An 18,295-nucleotide genomic window follows, 5' to 3' on the forward strand; every position below is an offset into this window, starting at 1 on the left:
GATCATTTAATTCCTCATCAAACATCTGAGGGAATAAATCTATGCCCCATAAAATATCCTGAAACCTGCAAACTTCAGATCTTTTGTACTGATTTCAAAGTATCTCAAGGTCTCGCTTGAAATGTCCTTGTGCTAATGTGTTTAAATGTCCTTCTGCTAATGTGTAATGACTCTTTCATTACAACCTTACCCAATTAAATAAATAATTCGGTTAGAATTCTTCATTTATACATGAATACTTATATGAAAAAAAAAAAAAAACAAAAACAAAAACAAAAACCATAAACCTATAGAAAATGTTGAATTCTCATACGTGTAAAATAACAGGGTAACAATACGTGTAAAATACGTGTAAGACTAGAATTAATAGCAAACAATTGAGAGATTCTCATAACGATCCATCGCAATGAAATTAAAACTTTTACTCTCCCAATGCATACGAGGAAATCAACTTTGAATGTTTTCTTAGCACTTATGTTTCAATAATCTTTAGTTTACAATGGCTTCTTGTGAATCATCCTCTCCGTGAAAAATAAGAGGAAATAGAGTGACATAGTATAATGGATGGTTAATAGGTTTTATATATATATATAATTCATTTATTTATTGTTTTTTCATTACTTTATTTATTTTTATATTCATATTATTTTTTATAATTTATTTAATTTTTATATATTATAAACAATATTAGATTATATATTTATTTTAATTAATATTTTTAAAATCTAAAAAAAATACATAATAAATTTAGACTTGACTTGAGATATAAATTTTGTTTTAATTTTTTCTTTCAGGTTTGATCTATACAAATTTTGTCTTATTTTCTTCTGTCACAATTGTATAGAAAATTCAATTGTATAACTTAATATGAGGGGATATGTGATTATGTATGTGCTTAATAATATACCTTCTAAATAAAAAATTATTTCAATTCTAATAAGGAACAAATATTTTCTAAATAAAAAATAAAATAGATAATGATAATAAAAAAATGAATATACATATTTTGTTAGTTTTAAATAAAAATTTATAAAATATTAATAATTTCACTCTTACTGTGTTAGCTTGGTTAGTTGTGGAAGAACATGTGATATATTTCACTTATTTATCAATAAATAAAATATTTGTATCTTCATATTAAGTAAATTATTTGATATCAAACATCAGATAGAGAAAAAAATTTGAAAAAAAAAATATTTATATTGTCACTTTTGATTACAAGAAAGGTGTGTAATTCTTATACTTTTTAAAAATATTTCATGATAATACTTAGATAAATTGTCTCAATATCTATGTTAACTAATATATTTAAATATCAACCCCATATTCATATACATGGAGAAAAATAAGTCATGATAAAATATTTTTTTTTTTTTTAACAACTTCGGTTACTTTCATATTATAAAACCCCAAGATCAAAATTCTAATACATAGATGTCAGAGATTAGAGCGAAGAGGATCAAAATTAGGTACGCAGACCCATTTTCCTCAATTCTGCCTCTATAATGACTGAAGTTAAAAAGAGATTGGCTATATTGCCTTACAAAGGTGCCGCCTAACCAGCAGAATTTGAAAACCATGTGAGATTTTAGGGAGTTTTTGTGTGATCGAATCATCCGGCCTGGGATTCCTCCTTGCACTAGCCTTGGTGGAGGCTTCAGCCTGGTAACTTTGAGAGAGTGCTTTAATCTGTTCGATGGCTTCTTCAAGGTGACTGCACCTTCCTTTGAGACTTTCAATCTCTTCCTTCTGTTTCTCTAGCTTCTTTCTCTTCGACCTGCTATCAGTTTCGAAATCATCCTTCAAATCCTTAAACTGCTTCACAAAACTGTTGATCATTATTGTGTGAGCTTTACACATGGTGCAGTCTCTGCTGAAGAGTCTGTCGATTGGCCTGATGGCTGGGTCATGGACATTTATCAGGTCTTGGTTCTCCATGAGGCAGTGAACGGAGTGAAGAACAGAGGGGTGGTAGTGGAGGAGGGTAGCAAGGCGGAGAAGAACAAAGGGAGGGACAAAAATCCTGAGAGGGAGGATCGGAGGAGAAGAAGCGCAGTCCACTATGAAATAAGTAATCCCTGGACCTTTGCGAAAACAGAACGAAAGATTAGTTTGACTAATGAAAACCGAGAGAAGCCCGATGTTTACCATAAACAAAAAGCTGATCTTATGATCCTGGAAGGAGCCCGCTAACTGAAGCCTTCGCCTGTAGAAATCACCGCGCCTCTGTCTTGCATAGCCTTGAACTGTGGCAGTCCTGAGATGCCCACTGTCATTTATAGGAGCGGTGAGGACTTGCTCTTTCTTGTTTCGAGTAGTAGAGTATCTGTTCTTGGTATCGGTGAGATCTTTAGAGGTGATTTTTACGTGCCCGAGGAGCCTGCCACCAGTATGGGCGTGATCACACCATCTGAAAATGTCTGCGCTGGTCAGTGAGAGAGTCCATACCCTGCCTGCGTTCCTCGGATCCTGAGGGCGATATGCTGTCCTGTAACACCTGTTTTGGCAGTCGAGAAGGATAGGAAATGATGAAGATAAGTTGTGGAAGGGCCAAATGCATTGATACGGATGCCTGAGGTGACCGATAACCTGGAGAGAGGGGATAGAGGCCTGTCTATGGAATATCCCTTTCATAAGACTCATTGTTTTCCCTTACCTGGCCCGTGGATCTTCCTGTTGCATTGTTTGCTTGCTCATCCGCTTCCACGTTGTTGCTTCTTAGGATATGCTTGAATGTCACTTTGCTGAAGCCCCTGATCTGATCCATGATTCTGCCTTTGATTCTGTTTAAGGCTGTTTGGTTAAAGTCTTTTCCAGAGTTCATAGCTGTTGTTATGATTGCAGAGTCGCCCAGTACTAGAAGATTTTGGATGCCTAGTTTCATGGCGATGGAGGTCCCCATTAGAAGGCTGTAAGCTTCAGCCTTGTTATTCGTCATGGTACCCAAGCCCCACTCATATGTAACAATCGTTTTCCCCTGAGGATCCCTAATTATTCCCCCAGCTCCAGCTCTGCCTGGATTATTTTTTGAAGCCCCGTCAAAGTGGAGTGTAAACCTCTTTTGATTTTGGATCCAATTGTTGACTTCGTCCTTTGTCCCTCTCAGTTTCCAATCCTTTTGTCCAGGGCCTGTTATTGTATTATTTTTTGCTCTTGGTTTATAGTTGAATCTCCGAACCCACTCCTTCACCCTGCCATCTGAATAGTCCGGGTCAGCTTGAGAGATTCCATTTGCTTCTATTGTTTCTGTGATGAGAGCAGTTGTTTTGGCCAGAATGCTGGATATGCTAGGTTTCGTATTTTTGAAAATACTTTCATTCCTAGCTAACCATAACTGCCAACAGAGATTTGAAGGGATGCTGGTTCATATCCTCTTTGCCAGATTCATGTTTTTGTTGGCGTAAGGGAAGCTTTTCCCCCAACCTTTCTGGAGGAGAGAAATCTGATTGGGAAGGTCTCCAATATTTAGAGGACTAGTTATAAGCTTCCAACAGGACCTTGCTACTGGACAGTCAATGAAAAGATGATTGATGTTTTCCTCTGCCTCCCTGCACATGAAACAAAATGAGGGGCCCTGGATACCCTTTTTCCTAAGGTTTTCTGCTGTTAGGATTTTGCCATGAAGCAGGGTCCAATTGAATAGTTTTATCTTCGGCAGGCTTTCAATTCTCCATGCTGCTTTATATAGATGCCAGTTGTTGATTGCTGTCGAATTTTGGAGTGCCTTGTAACCTTCTTTCACTGTGTAGTTGCCTCCATTTGGATCCCAAACATAATTGTCATCTATCGTTCTGTTTATAGGGGCTGACCCTGTGAGAGAGAGCTTAAGGTCACTCCAGAGGTTCTCTATTTCATTGGGGAGATGCAGTGCTTTCCATCCTATCCAGCTGTTTTGGTCCCAAAGGGAGATGTCAAAGAGGGTTTTGAGGTTAGCTTTTGTCATCCACTGATGAAGGGGCCTGAATTTGATGGACTTTTCCCTGGCTTCCGTGCCCATAATTCTATCCTCCCATATGCTGATATATCTTCCGTTACCTGGGGCTTTAGATATGCTAGATTTGAAGAGGGGAAGAGTTTTTTTGATCAATTTCCAAACAGGTGTACAATGTCTGTCAGTGATGACTTCAGAGAGGATGTTGCTATTGATCCCATTCAGATATTTCCTTTTGATGGCCTCTGCCCACCAGGTCCCTTTCTCGTTGAGGATTCTCCAAGATAACTTGAAGCCCATTGCCATATTTGCCAGTCTTGGAATTCTAATTCCCAGTCCTCCTTTTTCTAGGGGAAGGATGACCTTTTCCCATTTCACCAAGCTGAATTTTTTTGTGTCTTGCTTTCCCCCCTTCCATAGGAAACTTCTGATAATCAGCTCCATGTGCTTATGGATGCTTGCTGGGGCGAGGGTAATGGCAAATTGGTAGATAGGAAGAGCTGATAGAATGGCCTTGATGAGTATTGTTCTGCCCGCCAAGTTGAGCCAATACATCCCCCAGCTCTGCAGTTTCCCTCTCAATTTCTCGATTAGCTTTACCCAAACTTCATTTTTGATTGATTCTTTAGCTAGTGGCAGCCCTAAGTACATAAAGTGGGACCAATTTGATTGGGCTGGGATTTCCATGATCATAGAGATTCTTTGAGTTATGTATCTTGGTACATTCCAGGTATAGACCATGCACTTATTGTTGTTTAATTTTCCCCCAGAGGCTTGAAGGAAGAGGTCCAGGATGTTCTTGAATCTCCTGGCCATGAGGCTTGATGCACCGCCGATTAGAAGGGTGTCGTCTGCAAATAAGGAGTGATTGATCCCCTTGGTTCCACGAACAATGTCCACTCCTATTATTTCCTTTAACTTTCGCTTGTTTTCCAGGTGCAAACTTAGTGTTTCTGCCATGATGATATAGAGGAAAGGAGATAGAGGACATCCTTGCCTCAGGCCTCTTGAACTTTTGAAGGCGCTGCAGGGCCTACCATTAATTAAAGGGGATGTCCAATTGTAGGAGATGCATTCCATGACCCTGCTGATGAAGAGCTCTGAGACACCGAAGTTCTTTAGGACTGCCTGCAGAAAAGAGTGGTTTACCCTATCAAAAGCGTTCGCCATGTCCAGCTTGATGATCATACCATTTTCATTTCTGGCTAAGCTGCTGTGTATCGCCTCCTGAATGAGAATAACATTATCTGTTATATGTCTCTTGGGGACAAATCCTCCTTGGTTTTCGGAAATGAGTGAGGGAAGGATTTTTTTTAACCTATTTGCCAGGATCTTAGTGATAATTTTGTAAGAGACATTGCACAATGAAATAGGTCTGAACCTGTCAAAAGATTGGGGATTGGGCTCTTTTGGGATTAGCGCTAAATGTGAAGATTTGATGCTGCTGCCCATTTTACATTTTGAGTGGAAATTTTTCACCATTCTTATATAATCTTTCTTGATGATATCCGAGTGAGTTTTATAAAAGCTCACCGTGAAGCCATCAGGCCCAGGGGCTTTGTCCAAGGGCATACTATGGATTGACCATTCAATCTCCTCCCTTGAGATTTCTTTGTCCAACTCACAGTTTTGTGCTTCAGAGACCTTTCTCTCAATGATATTGAGGAATTCCGGATTTTCCTGATAGTGAGGGTCTGCTGTAAGAAGAGTTTGGAAGTGTCTAGATGCCGCCTCCTTGATTTCCCCTTGGTCCATAAGCTCTCTGCCTTCAAATGTTATCCTTTCAATGTTGTTTTCAGCTCTCCTTACTTTAAGACTGTTATGGAAAAACGAGGTGTTTTTGTCCCCAGAATTGAGCCAGAGACATCTTGATTTCTGTCTTTGCTCGTCCTCTTCTTTACGATGCTGGTTGTAGAGCGCCTTATACAGCTCACTTTCTTTCCTTTGGTCTTCTTCTGTATCTTGGCCGGCTTCCTTTTCCTGATTCCATTGCTCTAATTTCATTTGCAGGTCGGTTTTTTCCTTCCTTTCCTCTAACGCGTGATTCCTAGCCCACTGTTTTATGGCAATCCGCAGCAGTTTGAGCTTTGATTCCCAAATGAAGTGTGGGGAGCCTGTTATCTCCGTTGCCCAGGCTTCTTTTATCACGTTTCTGAAGTCCTCACTGGAATCCCATGCTCTGTTGTATTTGAATGGCAGCGGACCCATGTCTTCCCCTTTGTCTAAATGCAGCGCCACTGGTTTGTGGTCTGATATGAAGCCCTGTATAATTGTACTTCGAATCCTCGAGAAGTTGGCAACAATTCTCTCCTGAACCAGAATTCGATCAAGTCTCTCTTTGATATTTTTTTTGCCTGTTCTTTTGTTTGACCAGGTGTAGCGGCCATTCTGAGGAGGGATGTCAATAAGACTGTGTGTTTGAATGATTTCTTCCAGTTTGTCTCTTGAGGGATCGACCAAAAAATTCCCTCCTATTTTCTCATCTGCATTCCTTATTAAGTTAAGGTCTCCTCCCAGGAAAATATTCCTCCCTTGGGTAGTCACAAGATCTGTGATGAGAGAATCCCAGCAAGAGGCTTTGTCTCTGAAATGGGGAGGAGCATAGACATTATAAATTGTGTATTCCTCCATCTTAGCTGTGCTTTGCATATCTAGTCTGATCCACCATCTGTTTTGCCTGTTGTCTGTGAGTTTCCATTTGTTTTTATTCCAGATTGCCCCTATGCCTCCTGAGGCTCCTATTGCACTCATGGCTAGTCCTTCATAATTTCTACTTCTTTTAAGACTGTTATGGAATTCTTGTTCATTGATTTTGGTCTCCTGGAGTAGGAGGAAGTCTGGATGTTCTGCTTTGATAAGGTCTCGGACCGCATTTGATTTTAGGGAGGAGCCCATCCCCCTACAGTTCCAAGAGACCAAAATCATCATTTACTTGATTTGTTGTGGATCCCGCTCTTCTCCTTCATCTTCTCCCCGCTTCCTTTATTCTTATCAAGGTAAGTATCCATTGGCTGTTGGGTCCCTGTGGCCATTTCTTTTGCTGCATTCTCATCTCTTATCTCTTTGTTTGATTTCCTTCCTACTTTTCTTGGGGGGTCCGTGGCTGAGATGTTTTCCTTTGTTTTATTTCTAGTTAGAATTCTTTCCACTGTTGGAGGGGGGGAGGCCTGGAGAGGGGAAGAAGGGGAAGCCCTGGGGCCCTTGGGAGACGGAGGGGGGGATAAGGGTTCCTCTGATGCCAAGGATTCGAAAGGATTGGAGGAGGAAGGGAAGGGAGGGCCAGATCCAGAGGGTTGAGAAGAGAGGATTGGGGTTTCAGAGGAGGGCTCTGATGAAACAGGGGGAGGGTTTGTCTTTTTTTTCTTGACGATTTCCCAAGCTTCTTCCGGGGCTTCATCCTTGCTATTATCTATTGATTTAGATTTGCTACACCTATTAGCAAAATGCCCGTATTCATGACATACCTTACACTTGAATGGCAGCTGCTCGTAGTCCACCTGCTGAATGTGCGTCCACTGGTCTACTTTGAGTTTGATTGCCTCCGGTAATCCTTTCCCCAAATCCACTTCTACACATATCCTAGCGCATGCATGCATATTCTCCTTTGGCTCCGATCTATCGATGTATTTCCCTACCGCGTTCCCGATGGCTCGCACAGATTCATCTCCCCAACAGTGGAGCGGCAGATGTGGAAGGCGGACCCAGACGGGGACCGCGTTGGGGACGTCCATTTCTGGATCGAAGTCTGGAGTCCATCAGTTGAGATAAAGGCCTCTGGTGTCCATGAAGTAGGGACCATTTCTGAAAATGAGGTTACAATCTTCCACTGATTCAAAGAGGAAGGTGAAGAACCCCCTTCCACAAAACCTTATTGCGATCTTGCCTTGGACCATTGCATTCCAGTTTCGTTCAACCCAACGTTGGACCGTGCGAGGAGAAGGCCATAACCCCGTGAACTGGCCAACCAAGCCTCGTTCTGCAAGAGCCACAACAGCTCTCCTTGGAAGGGCGGGGGGGAGTGATACTTCCGGGATTGCATCAAGTTTTTTGACAAACTTTGAGGCTGAAGGGCGGATCCTTTCCGTGTTGTTCTCTGGAATGAGAGATGCAAAAGCTTTCTCCAGTTCTGCCTGCTCCTGAGAGGGTGGATCCATAGTGCAGCGCAGGGGCGCTCCGCCAACGAACGGGAAGGGTAAAAGGGCAGGAGGCCCAGTAGAGGAGAGGGCAGAAGGCCCTGGGCAATGAGGGGTCAGCAGCAGGAGGCTGCAGCCCAGCAGCAAAGCTGCCAGGCGCGGGCACGCTCAGGGATCAGGTCAGGTGCGCAGCAGGGCGCGGGAGCAGATTTTTGTTTATTGCTCTATTTTGCTCAGTTCAAGTCATGATAAAATATTTTAATGTCCCAAAAACAAGTAATTGAAAGGAAAAAAAAAAACAATTAATTTTTTCTAATAAGGAGATGTGGAATTCATTTAATTCTTAAAATAAAATTAAATAATAATAATTAATATATGTGATAAATAAATTATTTGAATATAACTAGCTAAATAATATTGATATGTAGATCTATATATATTGAGTACATCAATTAAACAATATAATATTTAATATAGGTGATAAATAAGTTACTTGAATATAACTAGTTTATATATATATATATATATATATATATATATATATAAAGTAAATCAATTAAAAATATATATGATTAAAACATTTCAAATAGTTTTTCTATTTTACAATTTGATTTGTTTAGGCATATTTTCTAATTAATTTTATGTAAAATCTAGCAAAGGTTTGGTGGAGTTGCAAGTTCAATTTGTGTAGTGTACACGATCCAAGTGCCAAAAGGGATTATCAAAGCTTTGAATCTATTTGTATTAAAATTTTGATTTTGAAGATTTGAATACATATTTATGCCTTAAAATGCAATTAAAGAATGAAAAATTACACATGGTATATAGTGTATATATATAACCAACCTAAACTCATCTTACCCATGAATCTACTTAGCCAGAAGAATGATGAAATCTCTTGAAGTATAGACTTTTTTATAAATTTTACTCTTTAAAAATAGTTTGCACTTCAAAAAATTTAATAGATCCATAATTAAAATAAATAGATTTCCAATATATATATATATATATATATAATCTTCAAGTTAACTTTACAGTTTCAAGTAAAATTAAATATGGAAATATGGTGAAATATATTAGTTTAAAATTAAAATAAAACTGTATATATATTTTATGAAATTTTAGTAATTAATTTTTTTTAATATAAATAATAAATAATTTAATATTTAATTTAATAATAATTTTAAAATTGAATTATTATCATTATTATACACCAATCCTAATCCAGAGTTATTTATTTCACTGATCAAAATAGAATTTTAGTGATTTTACAGTAATAAAAGCATTCAGATCCATTCTTATGAACCAATAAAAATCAAACTGATTATAACCTAAATTTACTTTACAGTTTCCCTCGTCAATTCTATCTGTAGAGTTGCTATCGAAAACTCCACTCTTCGCATTAGTTGCTTCTCGCATACATAGAATCTTACTAAACGAAGAAGGCAATTAAGATTTTCCCAGAAGCAGAGATTAAGAAAGCTGTTAAATTTAGAGAACCAGCAATAGAATATTAGCGTTTTTGGTTGTTTTTAAAGATTCTAAGTGGCTAAAACTCTGAGCTTAAGGAAGTGATCATGAAGCAAATTACTCTGTGATGTTTTCACAAGTCTACCCTAGGGTTGCAACTGGTACAGGTGAAGGAATGAAAGCAGAATTTAATAAAATTCCATGGAGCAGGCAGGCAAGATCCATGGACATCCCAAGAAGAAAAAGCATGCCAAAACTAATAAGCATGAAGAACCCTCACATACTTCTGAAAAACAGTAAGATGCCTTGAATCAAATTCATCATTTCATTATTAAAAAAAGATTGTATCCCTCTTTGATTTTTTTTCTGAAAAAGAATTTGGATTGTCTGGGAAACCAATGCTGAAAACTTAGAGTCAACTTCATTCATTATTTATAAACAATTTGTACTTATATTTGTTTTTATACTGAAAACTTGAGTCAAATTTATTCATTATTCACAAGTTTATTATTCATATATAGATTATGAATGTGGTATTTTCAAAATAGTATTTAAATATTTTCAAAATGTATATTAAAATTTTAAAGTTTATTAAAGTATACATATTCTACTTCATGTTTGACTGTTAAATGTATGAAGGCATACATACTCTACTCTTTCTAGTTTTGAACTTGTGACTTCTTAGAAGGAAACGCATGCTCTTAACTATTAGGCCCATTCAAGATTTTTTTAATTAATTTTAAGTTAATATTTTTGTTGGTAAATTAAGCTGTAAATTAATTTTGAAAATTTGAGTTAAATTGGTAAACTTATTTATGAAACTGGAATTGTATTTATATTTGTTTTTATTTTTATATTTATGAATGGTTGACATTTGTGTATCTTTATTTTAGTTGTGGATTCTAGAAATATTCTAAAATTTAATTTTAGAAATGGATTAAATGTTTATAATAATATTTAAAAAAAATTAACATAAATTTATTTAGAGTTGTTTTTTAAATACCATTTTTAAATTATTAAAAAAAAAAATTAAATGGTGAAAAAAGAAGATGTAATTTAACTTATAGATGAAATGACATTTTTCAAGACAATTTTTTTGGTTAATTTTGACCAAAATCGGGCACAGATTTTTAAAAACTTGAGCTTAAATTGTTTAATTTGAGTGCCCCAATGTTGGATCATTTATGCATTCAACAATTCATTTTAAACAACAAAAGAGCACATTCTGTATTGAAATTATTTTGCTAGATTCCACTCAAAAAATCTATTTAGTTTATAAGTTAAATTACTCCAAAAAAATATATATTTTTAATTATTTTTTATATATTCAGATTAATCACATTATTAGATTAATATCCATATTTGAAACTATCAAAATTATCATATTTTCATTAGATTAATATCCATATTTGAAACTTTCAAAATTATCATATTTTTTAAAAGTTTCTGAGATTTCTAATTTTATTATAATCATGCTGAAACCATGTAGCAGATCTAATGTTTGATTCATGAAACTCAGGATAAAGGATGAAAATCAGGAGGTAGAAGATACAGATGTTAACAGGATAAAGGATGAAAATCAGGAGGTAGAAGATAAAGGTGTTAACAGTGAGGAGAGGAGGGCGATCTGGATGGGGTACATACCTTGGATGAATAGTTTCCAGAAAATAAATAATGGTGATGTGATAGAAAGAGAACTTTATAAAAGAAAAGTGGTCTGCGATGCTATCTATCGATTAAACTTGGAGAGGGACAAGAGGCCACCTCCTGTGAGTTGGATTGAACAAAACAAGATGCACAGGTTTGATGAGCAAAGCATGAGCCTGCAAAAGCGTATGGACCTCAATAAAGCTTCCACAGCACAAGTGATTGAAAGAAGCGAAAAAAAGAGAAGAAAGAAGAAAAATAAATGTGTTATATCTGTGAAGTCTCCAGGTTGGTCATCGTTACTTTTCTTCTCCCTTTTTTCAATAATTTAAATTAAGCATCGAATATTTAGAAATATTTTAGAAATAGAATGAACATAAAGCAAAGTTAAATGATTGATTTGGTTAATATTTTAATTTTAAAATATTTTGGATTTATATAAAATAGTCTGCAATTTAGTTCCATATAGTCTAATATATAAAATAGTCTGCAATTTAGTTCCATATAGTCTAATAAGATAACAATTTGGTTTAGATAATAAATTTTGCATCTCTAAAAATTTCAGGGTATCTAAAATTTTATAATTTGACCCGTGTAATTTAAATTTCTAAAAAATTTAATTAAATTTTTTCAAAAACCAATTAAAAAACTTTATATTTTAAAACGAAATTGTTAACTATTTTATTTAAATTTATTTTCACTTTTATTATTTTTAAATTTTGATTTATCACTTTATATTTTATAAAACCTCTTCCAGCAAAAATAATCATACAAGTTCTATGGCAAAAAAAATGGTCATAGATGTATAGAAAAACTACGAAAAACTATTTTTTTCCTCTGGAAACCATCTAATAAAAGCAAAAATTTACCATGCATATCACACTAGTCTATTCATTTCCCAGTGGCATATTATCCTCTAGATCCTCTCATGAGGTGCTCTGATGGGAGTTTGTTAAGGTATGGAATTTCATTTTGTTTTTTCTTAAACTGAGCTAAATGTGAGGGGAGGTTGTTGATTTTTTTCTTTTTATTAATGGGATATTTTTCTATTTTAATTTTCAGATAATTTAGTTCGTTTTTGTGTTTAAACTTTTCCTATTATTAAATATTTTTATGTTGATTTCAGATTTCTAGAATTGTTGAAAATCTAAAAGTCAGAAAAAATCAATTGTGTAATTTTTTTTGGATATCAAATTTCAAAATATTCTTGAAATTTACAATCTGCATAAATTCAACACCTACCACTTTACATCTCTACTATCCACCCTACTATCTATCTTACCATCTATGCTATCTGATTCATCCCGTTATACTAATGAGATTGGATTGCTTGATATCCTTTCTCTTTATGGATTCCTAATAAATTTCTATCTCCCAACTATTTTATTCCATATTTTCTCTTTGTGGATTCCTAATAAATTTACCTGGGCCAAATGTTTTATTTCATATACTCATCTATATTGGAGTTGTCTTTAGTGCGATTTTTTGGAGATTCCGGTGATGAATCAGGCAGAAAAAATTGAGGTTAAATCTTGATTTGCATTATTTAAAATGGTTTTTTAACTGCATATTTGGATTCAGCACCATGAAATATCCCTAAGACGCTTTGATTGTGCAGAAATTAGCTATCAAACTTGCGATTTCAATCAATTGCTGCCGGATTTTAGAGAAATTTGACCGGAAAAACCCACCGGAAAAACTTCCAAAAAATCTCACTAAAAACAACTCCAATCTATATTTCCTCCAAACTTGATGGACCCTCCGGCAGCTTGGACTTCCTGCTCTACCCTACACCGTGAAAGGAGAGCTCCAAGGGTCCGGAGGAGAGTCGAGGTGGGCCCCTACGAGATCGTCATTTGTCGACGTGGATGGCGAAGTGGGGGTGTACGTAGTTACCTTGAGATGGAGTCCTGCGTAGAGCTTCGCTGCATGGGAGCAGACTTCGCCTATAGCAAATCATCAGAACAGCCTACCGCATTTGGTTCAAGCATGTCAACAAAGATACGGTCAGCTTGTGGAGATCAGCAAGGTCGAAAGATGAGCCGGCGCCCATGCAAGCAAATGGGGTGGGGTGACGTCATGCCACGGGAGCACCAACCCCTTGACCTGAGATTTGATGAGTGGAGGATCTTAGTTTCAAATTGTGATCTGATATTTGTTTCAGGATGGACCCTGGTTCCAAATTGTGGCTTGGTTCCATGGTGTGTCATGGTTACAAAAGAGGTGTGGAGATGTTGGGGCTATCGCTCAGATACGCTTTAAGCGATGACACATCTTTGCATTAGGTCTTTAACAATCAACTCACCTTTCTTTAGAGCAGGTGATTAACAATCAACTCACCTTTCCTTAGAGCGGTGCCTTAGGTTTGCTAGAATGTTTGTTGGTGTGTTATTCATTCTCAGAATATGGAAGACTTTATAATGGCTAAAGGTTTGGAGAATGTTACTTATGGGACGTTTCAATTTATCATGTTCAAGTGGAGAAGCTCTTTGTAGGTGTGAAACACGCTGGGAGGAGTCTTTGATATTCTTGATAATTCTCAGATTAGTGATTTTCTAAGATTTTGGAAGGACTAAATCCCACTAGAGATTCTAGAATTGTGCCTAATTGTTTGAAGCAATGCCTAGGCCCCAAGGGTATTGTGTCCCTCCTTTTTCTCCTTTTCCATTGGGGTAATGAATTTCTCGTTTTCCATTGGGGTATAGTGATGTGTGGTTTGACGGTAAGTCACTTGGGCGAAGCCTGGGAGACCGAAGTTCAAATCTCATTGAGTACACTGACCTGTTGTGGTGGAAGTTAAAGGGGCGGATTCCCCAATCCCGTCTTGGTGGCACGTGAGTCTGCTCTCGCTAAAATCTTAGGATCTTAGTATACCTGACTTGCAGGTGGTTGGATGTACTCCTGGTTTTATAGAGGCAGCTACGAGGATTGATCCTGGGTCTCCCTTAGATTAGGACTGACAGTTACCGATTCACCATGTGGTTTAAAAAAAATGAATTTCTCCCATTCCTCCCCCTCTATCTACCCTCCCTCGCCATTCCCTTTTGCCTACTACCCCTAATTTAGTTATTGTTTATAAGTTTTTCTCTTTCAAGGAAAAAAATTATAATTTTATTAATGTAACAAAAATACATTAATATAAGTTTATGGGATGATAAGTGTTTTTGAACACTTTGCATGATATTTTCACTTTTTTTTTGTGATCTATAATAATTTTTGAAACAATCTTTCGGATTAATCACATCATTATTTGTTGGTCAACATTTCGAACCATCTAATGTGGTTCATCCTCAAGACAAAGATGAATTTGAATTTGAATTCGATGTGCTTCATCATCACAAAAGAAATTGAAGTTGGTTTTTACAACTTCCAAAAGTAAAAACAAAAATGATTCAAAGTATTAAATAAGCATTCAACCAAAAAATATCAAATTCCATCATTAAAATCTAAGATATAACATTGAAAATATTGAAGTTTAGGCTCCTAGTTCATTATTATACTATGCAATGTGTTCATTTTTAATTATTGAAATAATCTAAGTTCCCCCATCTAGCTTAATTCCATCTTTTGAGAGTCCATCTGCAACATAGTTGCACATCCATTTGATAACCTGCATTGAGTCTCCAAACATTTCTAACTCGGTTACACCAAAAACTTGTGTTAATTTGAAACTAAATTTAAAGTCATCATTTCATAGAAAATATGTATCTCTTAAACCTTTCTTAGATGGGTTCCTCTACAAAACACCATTTAGAAAATACCATGAAATATTTTTAATTATTTCCACTTCAAGTTGCTTATGAGGAATAGTTTTTTTTTTCCTTCACCTGTAGATAGGCATTGAAAATATTTATGATGTGAATAACATATTTGATAGAATATATCTCTTTGCCTTAAAACAACTTTATAATTCTAGTAATCCATACTTCCAAGCTATGTTGAAAGATAGTACTATAATTTGGAAGCCCCTTTCCATTGCACCATATTCTGAAGGCCTATTTAAGATCTCTTCCTTAATAGAATTTATTAATCTCTATTAAACTTTCCACCACTTTCCATATCTCCTTGTAGTATATACATTCTAGCATAATGTGAACAATAGTTTCTTTTGCTTGATGACATTGGTTGCACCATCCTAGCCCTATAAAAAATTTCTCATATAGAAGATCCCATATGGGTACCTTACTTAGTAAAATCATCCACATAAAGATCCCTTTTTTATGGGGTATTTATTTTTTGTATAATTTTCAACCGCCACATATGTTGGTCTTATCTTCCCTCTTTGGCTAATGCTTTGTACCTTTATCTATGAACATATGCTCCAACAAGATTCAAAGACCAAATCCACTAGTCATCTTCTTCTTATTGAATTTTTGGTAGTTGCAGTCAATATTCTTAAATTACATTAGCCCTAAAAATTAAAAGAAGAAAGAATTCAAATATGGATTCAAGTAGGCTCCAAATTAAAGAGGGAAATGTCAAATTTTGAATTTCCAAATTTCCTCCCAAATTCAAGTGAACTCCAATTGCTTAAGTCCACTCTAATATACTATATATACACCATTCATCTTTCTCCATGGGCACTAATTCGAATCACACAACACTTCGATCTTTTGTTCATAAGTGCAAGAAAGAGAGAGAGAGAAATTTGAGGAAAAGAGGTTGAGCTCTTCAAGACAATTTTTTTTGTGGTAGATCATATCGTTGACCATATTTGACCTCCCACTTCTGGGCAGAAAATTGAGCTTCTAGGAAACAAGCCAAGTTTTAGGGTAGGAGGACAAATTTATGCGCAGTAATAGGAGGCCATAATTTGACATATATCTGGTACTTTGACTATAGGTTGACTAGGTCAAATTTATGGTCAATTTGACTTTGCTAAGACTGAAATATTAGATTGTATCTCTTGTTGAAGTGAACAATTTCTCATAAGAAAATGTTGTTGGGTTTTCCCTAGTTAGGGTTATCCCATGATAAAATTGTGTCTCTTGTGTTTGGTTATCTCTTCATGATCCTCCTGTCATTATTGTTTTACTATTGAGATTTTCTATGTATAATTGTTTAATGATGTATGTGACACAGATGAATTAATACAGAAGTAATTGGAAGTAATTAACAGACTAGAATATCTTGAAAAATCAACACTTCCTTGAGTCTAACTTTGTTTTTGTTAAGCCCAAGCACTATGGTCCCAATGAGTTGTTGTAGAGGATTGGAAGTAATGCATACAAATTGGAGTTTCCTCCATCTTCATGTGTACATCCATTATTCCATGTTTCTTTCTTAAATAAGGTAACTGGTGACAATATATCATTTCAAACTCAAGATAATAAAAAATAGAAATCATACTAGAGGTAGAAATAATCCTTCAAATAAGGATTAAGAAATTGTGAAATTGAATAATTACTAATTACCTCATCAAGTCACAAGGATCCTACATGTTGAAGAGGCAACATGAAAGATGATTTCTTCATACATAAACATTTTTTAACTTATCAAGTGTTGAGGGAAACACTTGTTTGAGGGGGAGGAGCATGTTAAGCCCTAAAAAGGGCCTTGTGTTAAGCCGTAGATAAAATCATAGATACTAATTATTACATTATAGTCTTCTCAACTAGACCCTTTAATCATGATTGTACCCTTTGTGTGTGTGTGTAACAAGCAAGCCTTGCCTTAGAATCATTTCATCTTGAAGAGGCTTATCTCTCATTATTATATCTTATTCTCAATACATGGAGTTCTTCTCTCTTTTTCTTCAAGTTATTTTTTTATTTTTTCTCTAATGGTTGTTTATTAGGAGGTTTATGTATTTTTTCCATTTTTTTACATACTCTATCCCATTCCAATTTCTTCCCAGTTTAACCATTGCTAATCTCAAGTATTGGTCATTGCCTAATTTGCAACCTATCAAATATTGAAATAACCTTTGTTACTTAATTCTTGAATCATCTCGAGTGGAAATCTATGCTTACCTTTATTCCATACCTAGCATTCATTATCAATTTTCAATTTATCCCCTTTTCCAGCTTCCCAAATATCTAGCTTCCAACCAAATGGAAGGCACAGATAATAGCATTCTAGATTATTGAGATACTATTCTATTTATTGAAATTATCCTTCAATGCTCCATTACATTAGGAGCTATATACTTAGCTATTACTATGTGGGTCCCCAAACCTATTTCTTGAATTCTCCACACTTTTTTGTAACAAAATCCTTTGAAAAGAGAAAGGGAATTGTTAGGCCCTATCCTCCAAAGGATTTTCTTAATGCCAATTTTTTCCATGAAGCTAGCACTAAATCTTTCTTTTTCTCGGTCTCCAAAGCATATAATCTTATAGAAAAGTTTCCTAATAATTTCGAGAACACCTTTTCGGACCTAATCAAGCAATATCCAATAAACTAGTTTGCTTCTAAAACTCATTTTACTGAAACTAAATGACCTTTCTTATACAACAATCTAATGCACTATGTGTTAATTTTCTTTTCCAATTTCACTAACAAATATTGTCAATTACATTTTTTTATATTGATTGGCTTCAAATAAAAATCCAAGACCCTCTTCCAAATTTGTAGCTTAAAAAAAGATTGGAAAAAAATAATAAAATCCCACACAAATATCCTCTAAACTCATGGAATTTTTCCATATTAATGACCACCCTAATTGCTTTGCAAAATAACTAAATTATAATATTGAATTTCTTAATAATCTTTTTAGTAACTTCGCTAAAAATGAAAAAAGGCATTTATAAACCAGTGAGATATATGTGATAGTACATACAAATCAAGTGGAAACCCCCTTTACTCATTTCCTTTTGGTCATAGAGGAAATATAAAACATCTTTAGTTTTATATATAAATTTATAAATAAAATCGAACTCTACCTAGGTGGAATTTCTACCAATAGCAAAAGGGTTGAATTTCCTCCAGAGAAGTGACACCTTGATGAGTTGTGGACCTCTATCTAATTGGTCTTGAATTAAGTTTTTTAATTCAGATGTGATCTTGAGTTGAGGTCTTTTTTTTCCCTTGCATGTGTTGGTAAAAAAGTGTATAAAGTTTGGTTTTGAAATGAGGTTTTTTAATTTAGATACAATCTTGAGTTGAAGTATAA

General features: G+C 35.5%; 1 protein-coding gene across 1 annotated transcript; it reads right to left on the reverse strand.

The window, feature by feature from the left end:
• Window positions 1-1,530: 1,530 nt before the first annotated feature.
• On the reverse strand, window positions 1,531-8,085 carry LOC149261271 (uncharacterized). The gene is made up of 4 exons (XM_089368369.1): window positions 7,799-8,085; window positions 3,424-6,830; window positions 2,657-3,246; window positions 1,531-2,469 (listed from the first exon to the last, which is right to left on the reverse strand). The coding sequence occupies exons 1-4, from the start codon at window positions 8,083-8,085 to the stop codon at window positions 1,531-1,533; spliced, it is 5,223 nt and encodes a 1,740-aa protein (XP_089224495.1).
• Between the last annotated feature and the right edge of the window lie 10,210 nt (window positions 8,086-18,295).

This window comes from Pinus tabuliformis, chromosome 6 (genome assembly GCF_031772625.1).
Source record: "Pinus tabuliformis cultivar Carrire ecotype Pingquan chromosome 6, CPIR1, whole genome shotgun sequence".
Taxonomy (NCBI): Eukaryota; Viridiplantae; Streptophyta; class Pinopsida; order Pinales; family Pinaceae; genus Pinus; species Pinus tabuliformis.

Excerpts from the sequence above, each read along its gene's own strand:
- LOC149261271 (XM_089368369.1), bottom strand. The coding sequence starts at position 8,085 with ATGGATCCACCCTCTCAGGAGCAGGCAGAACTGGAGAAAGCTTTTGCA. Across the intron at positions 6,831-7,798 it reads CAAGGCAAGATCGCAATAAG|GGGGATGGGCTCCTCCCTAA; the intron begins GTTTTGTGGAAG and ends TTGGAACTGTAG. Across the intron at positions 2,470-2,656 it reads CAGGAAGATCCACGGGCCAG|GATCCGAGGAACGCAGGCAG; the intron begins GTAAGGGAAAAC and ends TATCGCCCTCAG.